Below are 26,456 nucleotides of genomic sequence, written 5' to 3'. Positions count from 1 at the left end.
GCAGTTTAGGAATAACATCCAGGAAATCCTTCCCTTGATTTCCCAACATACAGGTTGCGGCACCAAATATGATCTCAGGTGCCCTTGGTCTGCAGCAGCTTGAAGCAAGGCTTCTGTACCTGGGTGACTGAAGTAAGGTCTCGATGGTGAGAGCGCTTCTGTACCTGGGTGACTGAAGTAAGGTCTCGATGGTGAGAGCATCATAGCCTAACCACTAGACCAGTGTCAGTGACAAGGCCCTGACTCTTTGGCTTTGCAGAAAAGAATTCCTGCAAAGATGGAAAGTAGTGAAATAAGACAAGTTTACTAGGAGGAAAAAGAGTACAGTATGTGTGGATAGGGGGATCGGCCTACAGTGCAGGAGACGCTGATTTGATCCCTGGGTCGGGAAGATCCCCTGGCGGAGGGCACGACAACCCACTCCAGTATTCTTGCCTGGAGAATCCAATGGTCAGAGAAGCCTGGTGGGCTATGGGCCATAGGGTCACAAAGAGTCAGACACGACTGAAGCAGCTTAGCACACAAGCAATGGAATACATTCTTAAATAAATGTGGTTATATTATACATCATTTTAACATGCATTTCTTGCTTTATTTTATTTTTTTGCTAATGACTTATTATTTGCTGTTTATTTTATATTTATTTTAGACTACAGAAATGATGTTAGCAAACTCGAACAATTTTTTTATTCCCATTCAAAATGGATCATAGCAGCAGAGACAACTTGCAACATCAACAACACATTTGGCCTAGGAACTGCTAACGAATGTATGGTACAGTGGTGTTTCAAGGAGTTTTGCAAAGGAGATGAGAGCCTTGAATATCAGGAGCACAGTGGCTAGCTATCTGAAGTTGACAACAACAAATTGAGAGTCATCATCGAGGCTGATCATCTCACAACTACAGAAGTTGCCCAAGAACTCAACATTGACTATTCTATAATCATTCTGCATTTGAAGCAAATTGGGAAGGTAAAAAATTTCAATAAGTGGGTGCCTCATGAGCTGACTAAAAATAAAAAAAATCGTCGTTCTGAAGTGTTGTCTTCTCTTTTTTTTTCTTTTTACAGTTAAATGTATTTGTATTTAAATAAATTTATTTATTTTTAATTGTAGGGTAATTGCTCTATAATATTGTGTTGGTTTCTGCCACGTATCAACATGAATCAGCCATAGGTATACCTATGTCTCCTTCTTCTTGAACCTCCCTCCCCATCCCACCCCTCTAAGGTTGTTACAGAGTCCTGGTTTGAGTTCCCTGAGTCACATAGCAAATTCCCATTGGCTATCTATTTTACATTTGTCTTCTCTTGTTCTACACAACAATGAACTATTTCTTGATCAGATTGTGACGTGTGATAAAAAGTGGATTTTATAAAACTGGTAAAGACCAGCTCAGTGGTTGGACTGAGAAGAAGCTCCAAAGCCAAACTTGCACCAAAAAAAGGTCATGGTCATTGTTTGGTGGCCTGCTGCCCATCTGATCCACTACAGCCTTCTGAATCCCAGCAAAACCATTACATCTGAGAAGTATGCTCAGCTGATTGATGAAATGCACCATAAATTGCAATGCTTGCAGCCGACATTGGTCAACGGAATGAGCCCAATACTTCTCCATAACAACTCGTGACTGCATGTCACACAACCAACGCTTCAAAAGTCAAATGAACTAGACTACGAAGTTTTGCCTCATCCACTATACTCACCAGACTTTCGCCAACTGACTACTACTTCTTCAAGCATCTTGACAACTTTTTTAAAAATTAATTTATTTATTTTAATTGGAGGCTAATTACTTTAAAATATTGTAGTGGGTTTTGCCATACATTGACATGAATCAGCCATGGGTGTACATGTGTTCCCCATTCGACAACTTTTTGCAAGGAAAACATTCCTACAATCAGCAGGAGGCAGAACATGCTTTCCAAGAGTTCATCAAATCCCAAAAGCATGGATTTTTATGCTACTTGCTTTTTTATGCTACTTTATGCTACTTATGAATAAACAATCTTATTTATTGTGGGCAAAAATATATTGATTAAAATGGTTCCTATTTTGATTAATAAAGATGTATTTAAGCCTAGTTATAATGATTTAAAATTCACGGTGTAAAACTGAAATTACCTTTTCATCAACCTAATAGATTCCTTAGGTGGATCTTGACTTGAGAATTCAAAGTCCTCATCTAACCATTTTCTTTCCAAACATTGTCCAGCATACTTAGCAACAACAATCAATAAACTCTATTATATCCTAGACTTCAACATGTTTTATGGCAGCAACTACCTGGTTACCAAAAGGCTTGTCTTCTATACGCATTTAACTGTAGTGTCTACAGGTAATACTTCTAAGTAGCTGTTTTGCTATTGCACACCATAGACTATTAATGCTCACATTTTATCACAAGGAACAGGACCAGTAATGACATTAAACCTAATAATAGACAAGTTAGAATCAACTTGGAGAACCCAGACTCCAAGATGGCCTCCACAGATCCCACCCTGTGGTATTCACACCCTTGTGTAGTTCCCTCTTCGTTGTATTAAGAATGGTTTCAATGATCAATAGAGTGTAGTAGATGTGCTTATATTAGAAAAAAGATGTAAAACCAGTGATCCACCATAAGATTCTTCAATAATAAGGAACTTAAAAAAGAGAAGCAAATTTGATCCAAAGTAAGGAGAAGAAATAGAATAACAAAGAAAAAAGCATGAATCAACAAAAGAAAAAATAGGTAAAGAATTGAAACAATAGAAACACAAATGATCACTATCTGGGGGACTTCCCACGTGGTGCGAGTGGTAAAGAACCTGTCAATGCAGGAGATATGAGACACTGGTTCGATCCCTGGCTTGGGAAGACCCCATGGAGAAGGAAATGGCAACCCACTCCAATATTCTTGCCTGGAGAATCCCATGGACAGAGAAACCTGGCAGGCTACAGTTCATAGAGTCATGAAGAGTTAGACACAACTTAAGCAACTTAGTGCACACATACACATACACACCAATATCTGGAATGAAAGAGACAACATCACTACAGATACTACAGATACAAATTAATAAGGCAATGTTATCAACAACTATGTGATAAATTCAATAATTTAGACTAAACAGAAATTTCTTCACATACAAATTACCAAGTTTCACTCAAGAAGAAATAAGTAGGGGCTTCCCTGGTGGTACAGTGGTTGAGAATACACCTGCCAATGCAGGGGACATGAGTTCAATCCCTGCTCTAAGATCCTGCATGCTATGTGGCAACTAAGCCTGTGTGTTATAACTACTGAGCCAGCACTCTATACCCTCAAGTCACACCTAATCAGCCCATGCACTACAACTACAGAAGCCTGTGCAGTTAGAGCCTGTGCTCTGTAATAAGAGAAGCCACCACAGTGAGAAACCTGCATACCACAAGGAGGAGTATCCCCCACTCTCTGCAACTACAGAAAGCCCACGTGCAGCCAGGAAAACCCAGAACAGACAAAAATAAATAAAAAAAATAAATAACCTCAATAGCTGTATATACATTTAAAAAATTGAATTCATAGCTTTAAAACCTCTCATATACCAACTGTTAGAGAAATGGAAATTAAAATCACAGTGAGATAGAACTTCATACCCATTAGAATGGCAATTATCAAAAATAGAAAATAGTTAAGTGTTGGTTAGGATGTGGAGAAATCAGAATCCTTGTGCATTGCTGCTGGAATGTAAAATGACAGTCACTGTGGAAAACAGTATGACATTTCCTCAAAAAGTTAAACATAGAATTGCCATATAATCCAGCAATTTGAATTTTGGGTATATACATAAAAGAACTGAAAGTAAAGATTTGACAAAGTATTTGTATACTTTGTCATGTTCACAGCAACATTATTTACAATAGACAAAATGCAGAAACAACCCAACTGTTTGTCAATGGATAAATAACAAACAAATTGCAGTATATCCATTCAATAGAATATTATTCAGCCTTAAAAAGAAATGAAATTATGTCAGGGCACAATATGGATTAACCCTAAAGACATGCTAAGTGAAATAAGTAAAAAAAAAAAAAAAGGGGGGGGGACAAATGTATGATTCCACTTTTTTTTGGCCATGCCACAAGTCTTGTGGGATCTTAGTTCCCTGACCAGAGATTGAACCCACATGCTCATCAGTGAAGGTATGGAGTAATAACCAGTGGACTGCCAGGGAATTCCTTGTATGATGCCATTTATATGACATAACTAGATTAATCAAATTAACAGAGACAGGAAATAGAATGTAGTTACCAGGAGACGGAAGATAGGAGGAACAGGGGTGGGTATTTTTTAAGGGAAAGAGAGAATCAGTCTGGAAAGATTATAAAGTTCTAAAGATAGATGGTGGTATTGGTACACACCATCAATACACTTAATGTCACTGAACTGTATGCCTAAAAATGGTTAAAATGGTAAAATTTATGTTATGTATATTTTAGCACTATAATAATAAAAGACTTACCATTTTAAAAAGTTCCAAGCTCAAATAGTTTCATTGTGAATTCTACCAAATATTTGAGGAAGAAGTAACACTAGTTCTACAGAACTCTTCCAGAAAACAGAAAAGAATACTTTCCAGCTCATTTTATAAGCCAGTATTATCCTCACATCAAAACCTGACAAAGACATTACAACTAAAACCGAAGAAGGAAAAAAAAAGTTATAGGCCCTCAAAAACATACATACAAAAGTCATTAACAGAATTTTAGCAAATTAAATCCTGCAATGTGTGAAGATAACAAATCATAATCAAGTGAGGTTTATCCTGAGAATGCAAGATTTGTTTAATACTAGAAAATCAATCAATGTAACTAATTCATTATATTTAAAAGACTAAAAAAGAAAAACTATATTCATTTTATCAATAGAGGTAGAAGAGCACTGACAAAATGCAGCACCAATTCATGATGAAAATTCTCAATAAACTAGGAATAAAAAGGAACTTGTTCAACCTAAGGACGAACATCTACACAAAATCTATAATCAACATCACACTCAATGGTGAAAGGGTGAATATTTTCCACTTTAAGGTCAGAAATAAGGCAAATATGTCCACTTTACACTTCTATTCAATATTATTGAGTAGAGGTCCTAGTCAGTGCTATGAGGCAAGAGAAAGAAAAGGCACATTTATTATAATGAAAAGAGTTAACTCTTTATTCACATATAACCTAATTATATATGTAGCACTTCCTAAGGAATCTACAAGAAGTAACAGAATAAGTCAACTCAGCAAGCTTTCAAGATTCAAGGTAACATACAAAAACCACTGTATTTATGGGCTTTCCTGGTGCCTCAACAGTAAAGAATCTGCCCACCAATGCAGGAGACTCCAGTTCGATCCCTGATCCAGGAAGATCCCACATGCCAGGGAGCAACCTAACCCGTTGGCCACAACTATTGAGCCTGTGGTCTAGAGCCCAGGAACTGCAACTATTGAGCCCAAGTGCCACAACTACTGAAGCTCAGGGCCCTGAAGCCTGTGCTCCACAACAAAAAAAAGCCACTGCAATAAGAAGCCTGCGCAATTCAATGAAAAGTAGCCCCCCACTCGCTGCAACTACAGAAAAGCCCCCACAGCAACAAAGACCCAGCAAGCCAAAAATAAATACATTTTAAAAATGATTTTAAAAAACCCACTGTATTTATATATACTAGCATGATGAATTAGAAGAAGAAAATTTAAATATATATATGGCTTAAAACATAAGTACAAATGTAATAAAATATCTTCAAGACCTGTATGATGAAAACTATAAGACATTGCTGAGAGAAAAATTCAAAGTCCTAAATAAGTAGAAAAAGTTTCATGTTCATAAATCCTAATAAAAAATATCAGCAAAGAGGAGATGTCTGCAACAGTGGCAAAGCAAGAAACTCCAAGAACCTGTCCCTCCACAGAAATGCCAAAAAAAGAGAGAGAGAGTCAGAATTAACTTTGGAAAATACTCAGAGGTTTACAGCAACTAAATGTATGCTGAATTAAGAAAAAGGCGACTTAAGGCATTAAAGAAATTATTTGCCAAACCACTAACTAACTACAAGCTAAAGGAATCAAGATTTTACAGTCAAATAACACAAATTACAAATAACACAATCTTTTAAAAATGATTTAAGAAAACTCACTAAATATACAAGCAACTACAACCCACAGCAAGCAATAACAACAGCCCTGAGGAAAGACAAGAATCTGATTTCCAAAATTATTATATTGTTGACTTTTGAACAAAGTGGGGTCTATGAGTGCCAATCCTCTGTGCAGGTGAAATTCGTGTATAACTCTAGCCCTCCAGACCATGGTATTACATTTGCAGATTCAACCAGCCACAGATTATATAGTATTGCAGTATGTATTAATTTTTAAAAATCCACGTACAAGTTGAACTATGCAATTAGAACTTACATTGCTCAAGGGTCCACTATAATAAAATGTTGTTTTCAGCAACAACAAAAAATAAGGCATTCAAAGAAACAAGAAAATATGACCTATTTATAAAGGGAAAAAAAGGAAATTAACACAAACTGTTCCTAAAGAAGCACAGATACTGAAAAAGATTATAAATCAAAGAGCTAATAGAAACAATAGACATCACTCCAGAAGAAGTATGTTTCACCAAATAGAGAATATCAGTGAAGAGACAGAAATTATAGAAAAAGGAACCAAACAGATATTCTGAAATTAAAAGTACAATAACTGAAATGAAAACTTCAGTAGAAGACCTTTATAGCAGATTTGAGCTGGCAGAAGAAAGAATCTGCAAATTTAAAGAGAGGGCCATTGAAGTTATTCAGAGAAGCAAAAAGAAAAAAGAATGAAAAAAAAAGACCAAGCCTTAGAGACCAGTGGAACATCATTAAGTAAATCAATATATATAAAATAAATCCCAGAAATAGGGAAAGAAAGGTACAGAAAGGATATGTGAAGAATTAACGATGAAAATGTCTCACATTTAAGGAAACTACAAAAATCAATTAAACACAAAAGAAGTCAGTAATGGAAGAAATTATCAAAAAAGTCATATAGAAAACAAAAAAATAAAATAATGCCCATCTGTAGGAAAAAAAAGAAAACAAAAGCAGGAGCTTTTCCTTATCAGTAACTATTTTAAACATAAAAAAATTCTTCAATTAAAAGGCAGAGATTGACAGAATGGATAAAGGAAAACATGATCCAAGTATATGCTGTCTGTAAGTGACTAATGTTAGATTCAAAGACACAAATAGGTAGAAAGTGAAAGAATGGAAGAATGCATTCCATTTTAATTACCAAATTATTTTAAAAAATACTTACCAAAAGAGGGTTGGGGGAGCAGTCTACATTAACATCAAACAAAATAGATTTTAAAAAATTGTTATAAGAGACAAAGGCCATTATATATTAACAAAAAGGTTAATTCATCAAGATATAACAATTACAAACACACACATACGTAACAACAGAGGACCACAAAATATGAAGCAAAAATGGACAGATGGAATGAAGGAAGAAATGAAGAAAGAAATAGTTTTATAACAACAGTTAACAGATTTTAATAACTCAGATTCAATAATGGATAGAACAACCAGAACAAAAGATCAGTATAGAAATAGAGGACTTGACCAACACTGTAAACCAACTGGATCAAGCAGACATATAAAGAATATTCCACCCCAAAACAACAAAATGCTCAATCTTCTCAAGTGCACATAGAATATTCTCCATGACAGGTCATATGTTAAAGCGCAAAAGAAATCTCAATAAATTTAAAAAGACTTAAATCATATAAAGTATCTTCTCCACCCAAAATGGACTAAAACTAAAACTTCACACAGGGAAAACTGGACAATTCACAAGTATGTGGAAATTAAATAAGACAACCAATGGGTCAAAGAAGAAATCATAAGAAACGTTAGGAAACTTAGAGATGAAGGAAAACAAAAATCCAACATGCCCAAACTTACAGGATTCAATGAAAACGATGCTCAAAGGAAAATAGACAGTTGTAAACACCTGTATTAAAATACAAGAGAGAGGAAAAAAGAGCTGTGATTGGCAGTAGAACATGGCAGAACCATGTTAAATAGGGCAAGTTCCTTTCCCCTATGGCAGAGGGGGCCAGCCAGAGTGACAAAACAAATGTCCTCCACAGAGAGTAGAATTGAAACTATTTCAAATGCAGTCTCCTTGAGTTTTTCAGGGGACTTCCCTGGTGGTCCAGTGGTTGGGAGTCTGCCTGCCAATGCAGGGGACACAAGTTCAATCCCTAGTCTGAGAAGATTCCACATACCACGGGGCAACTAAACCTGTGTGCCACAACTGCTAAGCCCATGAGCCACACGACTGAAGCTCATGCACCCTAGAGCCCATGTTCTGCAACAAGGGAAGCCACCACAATGAGAGGCCCTTGTACCATAACTAGAGAGCTCACTTGCTGCAACTAGGGAAAGTCCACGCACAGCAACAAAGACCCAGTGTAGCCAATAAATAAATAAATACACAAAATAAATTAAATTAAAAAAAAAAAGAAGAGGGAATTCCTGTCTGTCCAATGGTTAGGACTCAAGTGTTTTCACTCCCATGGCCTGGGTTCAATCCCTGGTTAAGGAAATAAGATCTTGTAAGCTGGGTGTGGCACAGCCAAAAAAGAAGAAAACATTTCAAATCATAATCTGACTGTATAACTAAAAAAAAAAACAAAACTGGAAAATGAAGAACAAAGTAAACCTGAAACTAGCAGAAGGAAGGAAATAGTATAGTGAGCAGTGATTTTAAAAGTAGAGAATGGAAAATAAATACACAAAATCAACAAAACCAAAATTTGGTTCTTCAAAAAGATCAACAAAATTGAGTTTAGCTGAAATCACTGAGAAAAAAAGAAAGAATACTCAAATTATTAGAATCAGAAATGAAAGTGGGAATATTATTACCAACTTTATAGAAATAAAAAGGATTGTGAGATAATACTATGAACAATTGCCCACCAAACAAATTAGACAACCTAGATCAAATGGAAAGATTCCTCAAAGCACATCCATTAGAAAAACTGACCCAGTAGAAATAGAAAACCTGAACAAAGCTATAGCAAGCAAAGAGATTAAATCAATAATCAAAATTTTCCTAGCAAAGAAAAGCCCAGGCCCTGCCTACAAAAAGTCTACAAACAATAAGTGTTGGAGAGGGTGTGGAGAAAAGGCAACCCTCTTACACTGTTGGTGGGAATGAAAACTGGTAGAGCCACTATGGAGAACAGTGTGAAGATTACTTAAAAAACTAGAAACAGAACTGCCATATGACCCAGCAATCCCACTGCTGGGCATACACACCAAGGAAACCAGAATTGAAAGAGACACATGTACCCCAATGTTCATTGCAGCACTGTTTACAATAGCCAGGACATGGAAGCAACCTAGATGTCCATTGGCAGACGAATGGATAAAGAGGTTGTGGTACATATACACATGGAATATTACTCAGCTATAAAAAAGAACACATTTGAGTCAGTTCTAATGAGGTAGATGAAACTGTAGTCTATTATACAGAATGAAGTAAGTCAGAAAGATGCATATATATGGAATCTAGAAAGACGGTAACCATGATCCTAATATGCAAGGCAGCAAAAGACACACAGATGTTAAGAACAGACTATTGGACTATTTGGGAGAAGGTGAGGGTGGGATGATATGAGAGATATTGAAACATATATATGTAAAATAGATGACTAGTGCAAGTTCGATGCATGAAGCAGGGTGCTCAAAGCCAGTGTTCTGGGACAACCCAGAGGGTGGGGTGAGGAGGGAGGTGGGAGGCGGGTTCAGGATGGGGGTGGGCATGCATGTACACCCGTGGCTGATTAGTGTCGATGTGTGGCGGGGACCACCACAGTGTTGTGAAATGACTGTCCTCCAATTAAAATAAAGAAATAAATTTTTTAAAAAAGAAAGAAAAGCCCAGGTCAAATGGCTTCAATTGTTAACTTCCACAAACATTTAAAACAAAATTAACACCAATGTTTCTCAGACTTAAAAATAAAAGATGATGAAGAAGAGAAGAAGAAAAAGGAGGGAACACTTACTAACTCATTCTAAGAGACCAGCATTTGCCCTGATACCAAAGTTAGACAAAGACATCATAAAAAAGGAAAACTACAGACCAATATCCTTTATGAATATAAACACAAAACTCCTTAAGAAAACCCTGGCAAACCAAATCCAGCAGCATATTAATAGGATTATACACCATGTTCAAGTGGGATTTTTCTAGTAATTCAAAGGCAGTACAATATATAAAATCAATTACTGTAATATACATATTGATAGAATGAAAGAAAAAAATGCTTAAAAATATTTGAGAAAAATCCAAAGCCTTTTCATAGTAAAAACACTCAACAATTAGGGGTAAAAAAGAACTTGTTCAATATGATAAGGGCCACATATGGAAACTCCACAGCTAACATCTTACTCAGTGGTGAAAGAATGAAAGTTTTTGCTCTAAGATCAAAAACAAGAAGGCCCACTATTGCCACTTCCATTCAATATTGTACTATAAGTTCTAGCCAGAGAAATTTGGCAAGAAAATGGAATAAAAGGTACCAAAATGGGAAATTGAGGAGCAAAATTACCACTATTCACAGGTTCAGTTCAGTTCAGTCGCTCAGTCCTGTCTGACTCCTTGCGACCCTATGGACTGCAGCACACCAGGCCTCCCTGTCCATCACCAACTCTTGGATATATTATATATGAAATATCCTGTAATATCCAGAAGAACTACTAGAGCCAATAAAATAATTCAGCAAAGTTGCAGCATACCAGATCCACATACAAATATCAGTTGTACTTATATACATTAGCAATAAACAAACTAGAAAGATAAATTAAGAAAAAAAATTCATTACAATAGCATCAAAAAAGAATAAACTACTCAGAATAAACTCAACCTTGCAGGTGCAGTACTTGTAAATTGAAAACTACAAAATATTGCTTGAATAAATTAAAGACAGCCTGAATAAATGGAAAAACATCCCATGTTCATGAATTGGAAGACCTGACATTGTTAAGAGGACAACAATCTCCAAAGTGATCTACTAATTCAATGTAATTGCTATCAAAACCCCAAGGGCCTTTTTGGAAAAAATGGAAAAGCCCATCCTAAAATTGATATGGAATTCTAAGAGACCTTGAATGGCCAAAACAATCTTGAAAAAGAACAGTTAGAAGACTTCACATTTCCCATTTCAAAACACAATTCAAAGCTACAGTGATCAAAGCAGTGTGGTACTGCAAAAGGACAGACACACAGACCAATGGAATAAAATTGAGAGCACAGAAATAAGGTGACATCTATAGTCAACTGGATTTGACAAGGATGCCAAGAGCATACAATAAGTGAAATGAGTCTCTTTGACAAATAGCGCTGGCACAATACGAAACCCCAAAGTCCCCATCAAAACACTATTAGACCTATTAAATGCATTTAGTCAAGTTGCAGGATACAAGATTTATATACAGAAATTTGTTGCTTTTCTATAATAATGAACTATCAGAGAGAAAACAAGAAAACAACCCCATTTACAACTGCATCAAAAAGAATAAAATAAATTTGACTCCAAAGAGATGAAAGACTTATACTCTGAAAATACAATAACATTGGTGAAAACAACTGAAGAAGATACAAAGAAATGGAAAGATATCCCAGGTTCATGAATTGGAACAATCAATATTATTAAAATGTCAATACTACCAAAAGTAATGTATAGTTTTAATGCAACCCCTATCAAAACACCCACGATATTTTCCACAAGACTAGAATAAACAATCCTAAAATTTATATGGAACCACAAACTACCCCTAATAACCAAAGTATGTTGAGAATAAAGAACAAAGCTAGAGGTATCACACTCCCTGTTGTCAGACTATACTACAAAACTACAGTAAACAAAACAATATCGTACTAAGACTTCCCAGGTGGCCCAGCAGTTAAGACTCCATGTTTCCACTGCAGGGGACATTGGTTTGATACCAAGTCACAGAACTAAGATCCCACAAGCCATGTGGTGCAGCCCCCCTCCCCTGCCAAAAAATTATATAATAACTACACAGAGAACTTGATCACCAGATGGTCAATAACAAAATTAGACTGATTATATTCTTTGCAGCCAAAGATGGAGAAGTGCTATACTTCCGGTCAGCAAAAACAAGACCGGGAGCTGACTATGGCTCAGATCATGAACTCCTTACTGCCAAATTCAGACTTAAATTGCAGAAAGTAGGGAAAACCACTAGACCATTCAGGTATGACCTGAATCAAATCTCTTACGATTATACAGTGGAAGTGACAAACAGATTCAAGGGATTACATCTGATAGACAGAATGCCTGATGAACTATGGACAGAGGTTCGTGACATTGTGCAGGAGGCAGTAATCAAGACTACCCCCAAGAAAAAGAAATGCAAGAAGGTAAAATGGTTGTCTGAGGAGGCCTTACAAACAGCTGTGAAAAAGAAGAGAAGTGAAAGGCAAAGGAGAAAAGGAAAGATAAACCCATTTGAATGCCGAGTTCCAAAGAATAGCAAGGAAAGAGAAGAAAGCCCTCCTCAGTGATCAGTGCAAAGAAATAGAGGAAAACATCAGAATGGGAAAGACTAGAGATCTCTTCAAGAAAATTAGAGATACAGCGGGAACATTTCATGCAAAGATGGGCACAATAAAGGACAGAAATGGTATGGACTTAACAGAAGGAGAAGATATTAAGAAGAGGTGGCAAGATTACACAAAAGAACTATATGAAAAAGATCTTCACGATCCAGATAATCATGATGGTGTGATCCCTCATCTAGAGCCAGAATTCTGGAATGCAAAGTCAAGTGGGACTTAGGAAGCATCACTACAAACAAAGCTAGTGGAGGTGATAGAATTCCAGTTGAACTATTTCAAATCCCGAAAGATGATGCTGTGAAAGTGCTGCACTCAATATGCCAGCAAATTTGGAAAACTCAGCAGTGGCCACAGGACTGGAAAAGGTCAGTTTTCATTCCAATCCCAAAGAAAGGCAATGCCAAAGAATGCTCCAACCATCCACAATTGCACTCATCTCTCACACACTAGTAAAGTAATGCTCAAAATTCTCCAAGCCAGGCTTCAACAGTATGTGAACCATGAACTTCCAGATGTTCAAGCTGGATTTAGAAAAGGCAGAGGAATCAGAGATCAAATTGCCAACATCTATTGGATCATCAAAAGAGCAAGAGAGTTCCAGAAAAACATCTATTTCTGCTTTACTGACTATGCCAAAGCTTTTGATTGTGTGAACACAACAAACTCTGGAAAATTCTTAGAGAGTTGGGAATACTGGACCACCTGACCTGCCTCTTGAGAAACCTTACGTAGGTCAGGAAGCAACAGTTAGAACTGGACATGGAACAACAGACTGGTTCCAAATAGGGAGAGGAGTACATCAAGGCTGTATATTGTCACCCTGCTTATTTAACTTATATGCAGAGTACATCATGAGAAACGCTGGGCTGGATAAAGCACAAACTGGAATCAAGATTGCTGGGAGAAATACCAATAACCTCAGATATGCAGATGACACCACCCTTATAGCAGAAAGCAAAGAAGAACTTAAGAGCCTCTTGATGAAAGTGACAGAGGAGAGTGAAAAAGCTGGCTTAAAACTCAACATTCAGAAAAGTAAGATCATGGCATCTGGTCCCATCACTTCATGGCAAATAGACGGGAAAGCAGTGGAAACAGTGAGAGACTTTATTTTTTTGAGCTCCAAAATGACTGCAGATTGTAACTGCGGCCATGAAATTAAAAGACGCTTGCTCCTTGGAAGAAAAGCTATGACCCACCTAGACAGCATTTTAAAAGGCAGAGACATTACTTTGCCAACAAAGGTCTGTCTAGTCAAGGCTATGGTTTTTCCAGTAGTCATGTATGGATGTGAGAATTGGACTATAAAGAAAGCTAAGCACTGAAGAATTGATGCTTTTGAACTGTGGTGTTGGAGAAGACTCTTGAGAGTCCCTTGGAAAGCATGGAGATCCAACCAGTCCATCCTAAAGGAAATCAGTCCTGAATATTCATTGGAAGGACTGATGAAGCTGAAACTCCAATACTTTGGCCACCTGTTGCAAAGAACTGACTCATTGGAAAAGATCCTGATGCTGGGAATGATTGCAGGCGGGAGGAGAAGGGGACAACAGGATGAGATGGTTGGATGGCATCACTGAGTCAACAGACATGAGTTTGAGTAAGCTCTGGGAATTGTTGATAGACAGCGAAGCCTGTTGTGCTGCAGTCCACGGGGTTGCAGAGTCGGACACGACTGAGCCACTGAATTGAACTGAACTGAAATAGAGAACTTGAAATGACTATGAATAAAAAGAAGAAACATTAAAAATTATTAATGGTATCTCATAGATCATTGGTGGGGATATAAAATAAAATAATACAGCCATTTTAGAAAAATAGTTTGTCAATTTCTTATAAAACTTAACATGTAGCTACTATATGACCCAAGAATTGCATTCAAGCCGTTTTTCTTTATTAATTTTTCTTTGGCTGTGTTGGATCTTCATTACTGCATGTAGGCTTTCTCTAGTTGGGGTGAGCAGGAGCTACTCTCTAATTGTCATGTGCAGACTTCTCCTTACAGTGGCTTCTTTTGTTTTGGAGCACAGGCTTTAGGCTTGTGGGCTTCAGGATTTGCAGGTTGTGAGCTCCAGAGCATATGGGCTCAGTAGTTGTGGCACACGGGCTTAGTTGCTCCGCAGCATATGGAATCTTCCTAGACCAGGGATTGAACCTGTGTTCCCTGCACTGGCAGGCAGATTCTTCTCCACTGTACCACAGGGAAGTCTCCACTCTTAAGCATTTTATCCCAGAGACATGAAAACATATTCACAGCAAAAGCTATACAACAATGTTGTTGTTTTAGTTGCTAAGTTGTGTCTGACTCTTTTGCGATCCCATGGATTGTAGCCCTCCAGGCTCCTATGTCCATGGGATTTTCCAGGCAAGAATACTATAGTGGGATGCCATTTCCTTCTCCAGGGGATCTTCTCAACCCAGGGATTGAACCCTCATCTCTTGCACTGCAGGCAGATTCCTGACCACTGAGCCACCTGGGAAGCCCACAAGAATCTTTAGAGCAGCTTTATTTATAATTGCCAAATAATAGAAACAACCCAAATCATCCTTAGTAGGTGAATAGTTAAAATCCAGTACATCTATACAATGGGATATTATTCACCAATTATTTTTATTCAGTAATTTTTTAAATGATATGGTGATACACACAATTTGGACTGATCTTGAGGGCATTTTTTCTTTCTTTTAAAAAAATTATTTATATTTGGCTGTGCTGGATCTTCACTGCTATGCACAATCTTTCTCTAGTTGCAACTGGCAGGAGCTACTCTTCATTGCAGTGCATAGGTTTCTCATTGCAATGGCTTCTCTTGTTGTGGAGCATGGGCTCTAGAGAACTCAGGCTTCAGCACTTACAGCTCATGGGCTCAGTAGGTGTGGAGCACAGGCTTAGTTGCTCCACAACATGTGGGATCTTCCCAGACCAAGGATCAAACCCATGTCCCTTGCACTGGCAGGTGGTTTCTTAACCACTGAACCACCAGGGAAGTAGTTTTATTTTAAACTTCCAGATTTTATTTTAAATTCCCTGATCAAAAGGAAACTTACATACCTAAATAAAAAACAAGATTACAAATCAAGATAGTCTGCAGGCCACCAGATTGTGATCTCTGTCATAGAGGCTTCTATAAAACTACGTTAAGAGGGCTTCCCTGAATGGCTCAGTTGGTAAAGAGTCTGCCTGCAATGTGGAAGACCTGGGTTAAGAAGTTAAGGGACTTCCCTGGTGGTCCACCCCTTCATGGATCATAGCCTTGTCATGGCAAAGGGGCTTGCATAATTCAGTGAAGTCATGAGCCATGCCATGTAGGGCCACCCAAGACGAGCGGGTCTTGGTGGAGACTTCTGACAAAACGTGGTTCATTGGAGGAGGGAATAGCAAACCACTCCAGTATTCTTGCCATGAGAACCCCATGAACAGTATGAAAAGGCAAAAGATATGACACCAGACAATGAGCCCCCAGGTCGGAAGGTGTCCAATGTGCAACTGGGAAATAACAGGGCAATTTCTAACAGCTCTGGAAAGAATGAAGTAACTGGGCCAAAGCAGAAATGATGCTCACTTGCGGATGTATCTGGTGGTGAAAGTAAATCTGATGCTCTGAAGAACAATACTGCATAGGAACCTGGAATGTTAAGTCCATGATTCAAGGTAAATTGTACATAGTTAAGTAGGAGATGGCAAGAGTGAACATCAACATCTTAAGAATCAATCAACTAAAATGGATGGGAATGAGTGAATTTAAACCAGATGACCATTATACCTACTACTGTGGGCAAGAATCCCTTAGAAGAAACAGAGCAGCCCTCATAGTCAATGAAAGAGTTCAAAATGCAGTACTTGGGCGCAAACGTAAAAATGACAGAATGATCTTAGTTCATTTCCAAGGCAAACCATTCATCATCACAGTAATCCAAGTCTACACCCCAACCACTGATGCCAAAGAAGTTGAAGTTGACTGGTTCTCTGAAGATCTACAAGACTTTCTAGAACTAACTCCAAAAAAAGATGCCCTCTCAATCATAGGGGACTGGAATGCAAAAGTAGAAAGTCAAGAGATACCTGGCAAGTTTAACCTGAAGAACTATGGACAGATGTTCATAACATCTGTACAGGAGGCAGTGACCAAAACCATTCCAAAGGAAAAAAAAAATGCAAGACGACAATGTCTGAGGAGGCTTTATAAACAGCTGAGGAAAGAAGAGAAGCAAAAAGCAAAGGAGAAAGGGAAAGATACACCCAACTGAATGGAGTGTTCCAGAGAACAGCAAGGAGAGATAAGGCCTCCTTAAATGAAAAATGCAAACAAGTAAAGGAAAACAATACAATGGGAAAGACTAGAGGTCTCTTCAAGAAAATTGAAGGTATCAAGAGAATATTTCATGCAAGGGTGGGCACAATAAAGGGAAGAAATGGTAGGAACCTAACAGAGGCAGAAGAGATTAAGAAGAGGTGGCAAGAATACACAGAAGAACTATACAAAACAGGTCTTAATGACTGGGATAACCAAAATGGTGTGATCTCTTACTTAGAGCCAGACATCCTGAAGTGTGAAGTGGGCCTTAGGAAGCATTACTACAAAGAGAGTGGAGGGGATGGAATTCCAGCTGAGCTATTTCAAATCCTAAAAGATGACGCTGTGAAAGTGCTGCACTCAATATGCCAGCAAATTTGGAAAACTCAGCAGTGGCCACAGGACTAGAAAAGGTCAGTTTTCCTTCCAATCCCAAAGAAGGGCAGTGCCAAAGAATGTTCAAACTATCGAACAACTGCACTCATTTCGCATACTAGTAGGTTATCCTCAAAATCCTTCAAGCTAGGCTTTAGCAGTACATGAACTGAGAACTTCCAGATGTACAAGTTGGGTTTAGAAAAGGCAGAGGATCAAAGATCAAATTGCCAACATTTGCTGAATCACAGAGAAAGCAGGACAATTCCAGAAAAACATCTGCTTCATTGACTATGTGAAAGCCTTTGACTATGTGGAAAATTCTTCAAGAGATGGGAATACCAGACCACCTCACCTGTCTCCTAAGAAACCTGTATACAGGTCAAGAAGCAACGGTTAGAACTGGACATGAACAACAGACTGGTTCAAAATCGGAAAAGGAATACAACAAGGCTGTATATTGTCATCTTGTTTATTTAACTTATATGCAGATTACATCACATGAAATGCTGGGCTGGATTAATCACAAGCTGGAATCAAGATTGCTGGGAGAAGTATCAATAACCTCAAATACAGAGATAATACCACTCTAATGGCAGAAAATGAAGAGGAACAAAAAAGTTTCTTGATGAGGGTGAAAAAGATGACTTAAAACTCAACATCCAAAAAAAGATCATGGCATCCGGTCCCATCACTTCATGGCAAATAGAAGGGGAAAAAGTGGAAGCAGTGACAGAGTTGTTTTTCTTGGGCTCCAAAATCACTGCAGAGGGTGACTGTAGCCACAAAATTAAAAGACACTTGCTCCTTTAAAGGAAAGCTTTACAAACCTAAACAGGGTATTAAAAAGCAGAGACATCACTTTACTGACAAAGGCTCCTATAGTCAAAGTTATGGTTTTTTCAGTAGTCATGTACAGATATGATAGTTGGATCATAAAGAAGGCTGAGTGCTGAAGAACTGATGCTTTCTAATTGTGGTGCTAGAGAAGACTCTTGAGAGTCCCTTGGACTGCAAGGAGATCAAACCAGTCAATCCTAAAGGAAATCAACCCTGTATATTCATTGGAAGGACTGATGCTGAAGCTGAAGTTCCAATACTTTGGCCATCTGATGTGAAGAGCTAACTCACTGGAAGAGACTTTGATGCTGAGAAAGATTGAAAGTAAAAGGAGAAGAGGGTGGTAGAGGATGAGATGGTTAGATAGTATCATCAACTAAACGGATATGAATCTGAGCAAATTCCAGGAGACAGTGAAGGCCAGGGAAGCCTGGCATGCTGCAGTCCATGGGGTGACAGAGTTGGACATGACTTAGCAACTGAACAACAACTGGTGGTGCAGTGGTTACGAGTCCACCTGTCAATGCAGGTGACTCAGGTTTGGTCTCTGGATCGGGAAGATTCCACTTAGTTGCTGTGGAGCAACTAAGCCTGTGTGCCACAACTACTGAGCCCACGTGCTTCAACTACTGAAGCCCGTGCACGTAGATCTGGTGCTCTGCAACAAGAGAACCCATTGAGATGAGAATCCTAGGAACCGCAAAGTTTAAACTTTACCTTAAAATCAGTGGGAAGCCACCAAAGGAATTTAAACAGTAAATACATAATGATTTTTATAGTTTTTATAATATCATTCTAGCCACAGACAATATTGAAGGTAGAGTATCAGTTTAGAAGCTACTGTGAAAGTCTAGGTGAAAGACAGCAGTGTCTCCTTCATCTAGTAAGAAATGGATTTGTGAGATTTTAGAATTGACTTAGCATTCAATGACATACTGAACGGAGGAGGTGAGGGAGAAGGTAGAGTCAAAGGGGACTCTTGGGATTTTGCCTCAAACAGCTGGGGAAAGGATCACTGGAGAAAAAGTAGGTTTACAGAGGGAAACAAATCCGACGGACTGTTTAAAGTCGGATATTTGCACGTTTTTAGAGGCGTTAGAAACAGATAAATTCCTTATCCTTTCACCCAGTAACTCCATTTCTGGTATTATACCATACAAAAATTTACCAAAAGGAATAGAAATTGTCTGAAGATACTCAGTTATGCCATTTACAAAGTAAAAACCTGCTAAAAGTGCAAAGTTGGCGGCATGGTTAAACAATTGGCATATTAACCCTATGTATTTTTACATAGGGTTACAAAATACAAAATACTCTTATGTGGATCTGATGACACAAGGAAACATGCATATGGAATAATTTTTAAACGAACCTCAAATGACACATACACAAAATGACCACAAATGCAGATATATGCAATAACAGAGACTGGAATGGAAAATTTGCAGAGGTATAACTACTAAGTGTACTGTTTATTAGTTTATTTTGTGAAAGATAATAGTGAGATATGCTATATATGTGCTAGCAAATCAACAAATCAAGCAAATCTTGTCAGTATTCTCAGGATTCAAAAAATGTCCTTTTAATTCCTACCTGGTAAACGATGGAAGTCAGAGATGCATTTATCAGGACCACACCATCTTTCAGAGCTTTTACAACATGGTAAGATCCATTCACAGTAGTTAGCTGCTCTTCAAAGTATTCCCTCAGGAATTGGTACATAATCCTGAGATTCTGAAAATCAGCCCAAAAGTAGCACAAATCTGAAGAGATTTTTTTTTTTCCCTAACCCCATTTTAAACTCAAAGCATTAAAAAAAAAAAAGTGTGACTATGCATTCTGGGGCTTAAAGAAGTAAAAATAAAAATCTTTGCTCACCCTCATCAAATTCTAAGTTGGAAAGATGTCATTTTAAAATGGTACTAGTGTTTGAAAGATCCATTAATGACAAGCAATTAGAAATAGTAAGCATCAAAGCTTATGTCAATTTTAGTGTAATTTGTGCCATTCCAGAAACTGACAGTGGGGGGTAGGGTGGGGAATGGATGGTGGAGAATGACTACAACATTTTACATCTAATGATCACACTATAAAATTCTGATAACTTCTCTGAAATGAAGTTTTAGAATGAGGATCCCCTCCAAAGTGTTACCCTTGGTGCCAACTTAATCTCTTTCCTATAATTCTAACCAAGTTGTATCTTTTACTTCTGGTTTAGTTTTCCTCAAGGATAGAACTACTTAATAATGATAAAGTAGTAACTTGCATTTTCTGAAGGCAAAATTTGGAAGCAAAAACAAAATCTTCCTAGCAAAAAGACTGCTCACTGAAGGAGTTACCCTTAAGGGGGCTAGAAAAATTAAAAAGATAGACTCACATCTGAAATATAGACTTTTGTGCTGCTTTTATCAAATACTTCTACTGTAATAACATAGACCTGTCCCACCTCTAGACTCCATCGGTCTCCAGGTTGGACTGTGAAACCTGTACACAAATCAATAAAGAAAAATATCAGAAGAGGCCATTTTTCTATAATGAATTTTAAAAATACAAACTTTAAAAAGCCATTTAAAGAGCAAAAGTCACTAATAGATGGAGATGGTTTCCAAAGTAGATACTTTAGTTCCATCTATAAAACTGTATAATAATTTGGGGTTCCAAAGATCCTAGTTTAACTTAGTTCATCTCAGGTATAAAAGAAGCATTCTCACTTACATCTGTATACAAATACCGCCCACCCCAAACCCACAATTTTGCTCATTTCTGATACGTCAGGCAAGTTTTCAGCTGCTTTCAGTCAGATTCATTGCTTCATGTGGCTTAAGGACATAGGTTTCTTCTTTCTTTGTATGAAGTCTCTTTTCCTAGTCCAACCTTGTATTACATGGAGTTTCATACTTTTTCACAGTCTATTTCAAGATGCTTTACTCTTGCAAATAGCATTTAACTAGAACAGTGCAAGAAAACATGTCAAAGTAAGGTTGAATTTGAAATTAGTTAAGTCTCAAAATGAAGCACTCTAGTCTTTAATGCACTCATTTCAGTGGCATACTTTAAGTTATTTGGCTTTCTGAAAATCATTATCTAAAAATACCTAAAAATCCAGGCTCTACAACATATATGGTGCAATTTGGGAGTCCAGACACAGATCGCATATGGACATCTTAATTTTTGCTTAAGGAAATTTTATGAGCTAGATTTGGGTGAAAAGAAAAATACAAGCTACCAAAATAAATAAATAAATACATAAGCCCACAAACAAAAGCAAATAAAAATTCTATCTTTCATCATCTCTTGGAAAGCAAAACTTAAATGCATACATTCTGAGAAAAATCTGAGGGTTCAGTAATCACAGGTATCAGGTATTCTTGAATTTCAAATATCAGGAAGATGAAACGAAAGAAAAAAAGATCATGCTCCACGTTTTTAATATTCATTTAGCTGCAGAATCCTCTTCCCCTGTAAAAGTGTTTCATAGGAGCCCATTAGGGAAAGCAGGACAAAGTGGAATTGCTCTGGCTGAAGAAATGGACAGTGGTGGATGGAGAGGGAGTGGCATGACTTGCCATCCAGCCCAGTAACTTGCCTCAGGTTCCACAGACAGTTTCAAAAATCACTAATTGATTTTCTATTATCTGTGGCAATTCTTTAATATCAAAATGTTTTCTCTTCCACCAAAGATACTTCTATGTCATACATCACACTACACATTATTTATTCTGTTAGCCTATACACAATCTGGGGCTTCTCAGGTGGTGCTAGTGGTAAAGAACCCTCCTGCCAATGCAGGAGATCTAAGAGATGCAGGTTCGATCTCTGGATTGGGAAGATCACTTGGAGGAGGGCATGGCAACGCACTCCAGTATTCTTGCCTAGAGAATCCCATGGATAGAGGAGCCTGGTGGACTCTTGTCCACAGGGTCACAAAAAGTCAGACACTACTGAATCAACTTAGCATGCCTACACAATCTAATTAGTAATGTAATTCCTTCTTAGAAATATACTATGTCCAAAAGCTAAGAAGAAATTATTTCTGCTCTGAGAAATGTATTACTGAAATGATTGGACAGAAAACTCTTATTATTTCTAAGCACACTAATTTAGAAGTGCTGTTAATTCAGTCATGCACTAGGCTATAATTAGGCACTACAGTATCTATAGTGACAACGAAAGCAAAACATTTAATCTATTTCAGGGATCAAATTTTTAAAGCTGCCCAAGTACTTCAAAAGAACTATTAATATACATACAATTGATATGCTAATTAAAATTTCTTTTTTAGTGAATGTCAAAGTTGTTCAGTCATGTCCAACTCTTGGCAACCCCATGGACTATACAGTCCATGGAATTCTCCAGGCCAGAATACTGGAGTGGGTAGCCTTTCCCTTCTCCAGGGTATCTTCCCAACCCAGGGATTGACCCAGGTCTCCCACATTGCAGGAGGATTCTTTACCAGCTGAGCTACAAGTAAAAGCCATTTGGTTTTACTATTCATTAAAGCAGAGAAGGCAATGGCACCCCACTCTAGTACTCTTGCCTGGAAAATCCCATGGATGGAGGAGCCTGGTAGGCTGCAGTCCATAGGGTCTCGAAGAGTTGGACACGACTGAGCAACTTCACTTTCACTTTTCACTTTCATGCATTGGAGAAGGAAATGGCAACCCACTCCAGTGTTCTTGCCTGGAGAATCCCAGGGACGGGGGAGCCTGGTAGGCTATCGTCTATGGGGTCACACAGAGTCAGACACGACTGAAGTGACTTAGCATAGCATAGCATTCATTAAAGCAAATCTTTTAAACACTGTATCATTCTGAGTTTGGTTTTAGTATGTACTACATTCATAAACTATAAGAGCTAAAAGGAAATTCCCTTATAGCTCAGTTGGCAAAGAATCCACTGCAGTGCAGGAGTCTACCTGCAATGCAGGAGACCTGGGCTAGATCCCTGGGTTGGGAAGATCCCCTGGAGAAGGAAATGGCAACCCACTCCAGTATTCTTGCCTGGGAAATTCCATGAACAGAGGAGCCTGGTGGGCCACAGTCTATGGGGTCACAAAAGAGTTGGATACAACTGAGCAACTGAACATGCATGCAGAAGGAAATCCAGGAGTATCTCATTCCTTTCATTTTACAGATGAAGACACAGATCTCAATAGGTCTCTAAACCAGTTCATCCCTCCATAATCAGAATAAGACATCTACCTTTTATCTAATCCTTCCCTGTTTGGAATTTCATTTTATCTTGCTCCTCCGAAATCTTACTCCTTAGAAATCTAGCTCCATCAACTGACCTTCTTTTCATCCATATCTCTGCCATCTCTCTGTTTAACTTATAGACATATTCAAGTTTCTCTTAATTTAAAAAAATTTTGTCTTCTTCAAACTTCTGCCTTGTTTTCTTCCTCCTTTTTAAAGCCAAGCTGTTTTATTGGAAATGTGATCCAAGACTTCCTAGTTACTAGAGACTTTTAGTCTTTATCTCTGCTGATTTCACCTGAAGAACATTCTCATTGCAAATTCCTCACTTGGTTACCACGAAATTTTTCTCTCCTCATTTTCCTACTATTTCCTCCTCTCCTAATTTCCTATTAAACATTCTTTCTGGGCATCCTTAAAGTTCCTCCTCTTCCAAATGAACCTTAGAAGCTGGCAGTCCACAGTTATGTCTTTGGTCCTCTTCTCTCACTCTGTATAGTCTCCCTAGGTTCACTTTCTCTACAACAGCTTCAACTATCACCTGGCTATAAATTAATAACTTTGAAAGACTTTTCTTCATCCTGAATCTTTCTCCTCCAGATGCATAATAAAAATTTCTGCTTGGATGTCTACCCCACAGATACTTCAGGTTGACATGTGAAAAACTAAACTAGTTTTCTTTTCCCTTAAACATGTGCCTTCTTTTATATCACCCATCTCTATGAGTACCACCAGCCACCCTAAGGCAGGTGCTGGAATAAATTATGAATCGTCACCTTCCATGTCAAGAGGTAAATATATTTTAATATTTAATAACAATAAATAACAATATGGAATAAAAAACAATATGAACTGAGAAAAAAAAGAAAAAACTATGAAGAAAATCATAGTAAGCATGCCTGGGGAAGGCAGTTCAGGTAAGTGCCTGATGCACAGCTGGAACTAAATAAATATCAAATAACTTAGTTTACTTTGTAGTTACTATTGTATTTATTCACAAATGTCCTAGGCCCCTTGAAACGACTAGAGAACAAACAACTCTGAACCAAAACCCCTCCTGAATGTTTTAGACAAATAATATAAGAGAACATAACAGCTAATTAAAAAATACTATTCTACAAGAAATACTATACCCTTTAACACTGATAGGCTCTTACTCAGAGTAAGCCTACTAAGCCCTACATAGTTACTCCCTCTCCTACTCTATTACCTTTTCTACTACTTTGCCCTGATTCTCTGCACTCAGCCGCAGTGTTTTCCCTGCTCTTCTGTAAACATGCCAAACATGCTTCTGCCTCAGAACCTTTGAACTTGCTATTTCCTCTTTCTGGAGAGCCTTCACCCAGATATCTGTATCGTTCATTGCTCAAATGCAGCCTTATCAGAGAGGACTTCCCTAACCACCCTGAGTAAAATAGTCTGTATCCTCAGCACTTAGAGCTATGTTGAGCATATAGGAGAAATATAATAGGTATTTGCTGAATAAATTAAACAAATTAATTTAAATATTTGAGATTCAAAGATTAAAAAATAGGAAATATTTCAAAATCAACGCTGAGAATTTTATGAATTCTCTGAAAATTTCAATTTTCTGATAATTTTAATCTTTATACTGTTTTGTTTTCATTGACTATATTAGAGCTCTAAGTAACTCCCTTTGTTCAATCCTAATAGAGCAGGTTTAGTGAATTTTTTAAAATTACTCTTAGACACAGATGTAAGGAACAGACTTTTGGACCCTGTGGGAGAAGGTGAGGGTGGCATGATTTGAGAGAATAGCACTGAACCATGTATATTACCATATGTAAAATAGATGATCAGTGCAACTTCAATGCACGGAACAGGGCACTCAAAGCCAGTGTTCTGGGACAACCCAGAGGGATGGGGTGGGGAGGGAGGTGGGAGGGAGATTCAGGATGGGGAGACACAAGTACACCCGGGGGTAATTCATGTTGATGTATGGCAAAAACCACCTAAATATTGTAAAGTAATTATCCTCCGATTAAAATTAATTAAAAAATTACTCTTGCCTCAATTTAACAAATATTAAGTAGCCACTGCAGACAATATCATCTTTTCTCAATTATTCACGTAAAAACAAGAACAAATTAAATAAGTTACACAAGCTCCTCCAAAGTTTTCCCCAGTCTCCTATTTATAATTTTTTAATATAACCTTATTTATATTTGGCTGTGCTGGGTCTTCGCTGCCGCATGAGCTTTTCTCTAGTTGCGCTGCACAGGCTCTAGGGTGTGTGGCCTTCAGCAGTTGCAGCTCCCAGGTTCTAGAGCAGAGGTTCAGTAGCTGTGGTGCACAGACCTAGTTGCTCAGCTGCATGTGGGATCTACCCAGATCAGGTATTGAACTGTGTCTTCTGCATTGGCAGGCAGATTCTTTAGTACTGGGCCACTAAGGAAGCCCGCCTATTTACAATTTATATTATGTTGCACATAAGTTCTGAAGTCAACAGATTCCAAATTCCAACTACTCTTCTGTACCTACCCTTTGTTAGAAACTGTGACAATAATAATTTCTAGTGCTTTTTAAAAGATAGAACCTATGGAAAATAAATGTAGTAGTGTTATAATCATGCTTAACCAGTTATTTTACCAAGGAACATGTCTAGCTTGCTCAAGGAAATATAGATTAGCAGCGAAAACTTTAAAAGGATACTTTTGTGGACGAAGATAAGGTTAGTGTGGCCCAGCTGGACAGCAGTCACCATGGCTGTTTTCTCATCCAGTGAAGCCACTTTCCCAGAAAGAGAAATATTACATGAAACTCTGTGGTCTTGCAATTCTAGTGTATAGTGTTCCAGGGGAAATTTCACCTCTGTAAGACATGAAACATACATAACCATAATGAAAGCAATAGACAATAGTATATTGTTGGATTATAAGAAGAAGCAGGTCAAAATCTGCTTTTCTCTTTATTTCCTCCCAACTATAATGAATTTCTACATATATAGAAATTGAGGGGGACTACTATATGAGTTTATTGTTGCTTATATTCTTAAAACTCAGTAAACTGAGAGTAGGAGGAGGGATCTCCACTAGGCAAGTAAATAAAGGACTAATGTTAATGGAGCAAATGTA

At 37.8% G+C, this 26,456-nt stretch overlaps 1 protein-coding gene across 2 annotated transcripts in view; it reads right to left on the bottom strand.

The window, feature by feature from the left end:
* The window catches only part of NUP210L (nucleoporin 210 like), a 97,522-nt gene that overhangs the window by 58,093 nt on the left and 12,973 nt on the right, over positions 1–26,456 (bottom strand). For both annotated transcript variants that reach the window (XM_055584197.1, XM_055584198.1), the window contains exons 7-10: positions 26,035–26,193; positions 21,261–21,329; positions 20,544–20,650; positions 19,760–19,900 (exon numbers count right to left, since the gene is read on the bottom strand). In XM_055584197.1, coding sequence (XP_055440172.1) covers positions 19,760–19,900; positions 20,544–20,650; positions 21,261–21,329; positions 26,035–26,193 — 476 coding nt within the window. The remainder of the gene's footprint in view (positions 1–19,759; positions 19,901–20,543; positions 20,651–21,260; positions 21,330–26,034; positions 26,194–26,456) is intronic.

The sequence above is a fragment of the Bubalus kerabau genome, chromosome 6 (assembly GCF_029407905.1).
Source record: "Bubalus kerabau isolate K-KA32 ecotype Philippines breed swamp buffalo chromosome 6, PCC_UOA_SB_1v2, whole genome shotgun sequence".
In the NCBI taxonomy this organism is placed as follows: Eukaryota; Metazoa; Chordata; class Mammalia; order Artiodactyla; family Bovidae; genus Bubalus; species Bubalus kerabau.
This window is presented reverse-complemented; position numbering and strand designations above follow the sequence as displayed.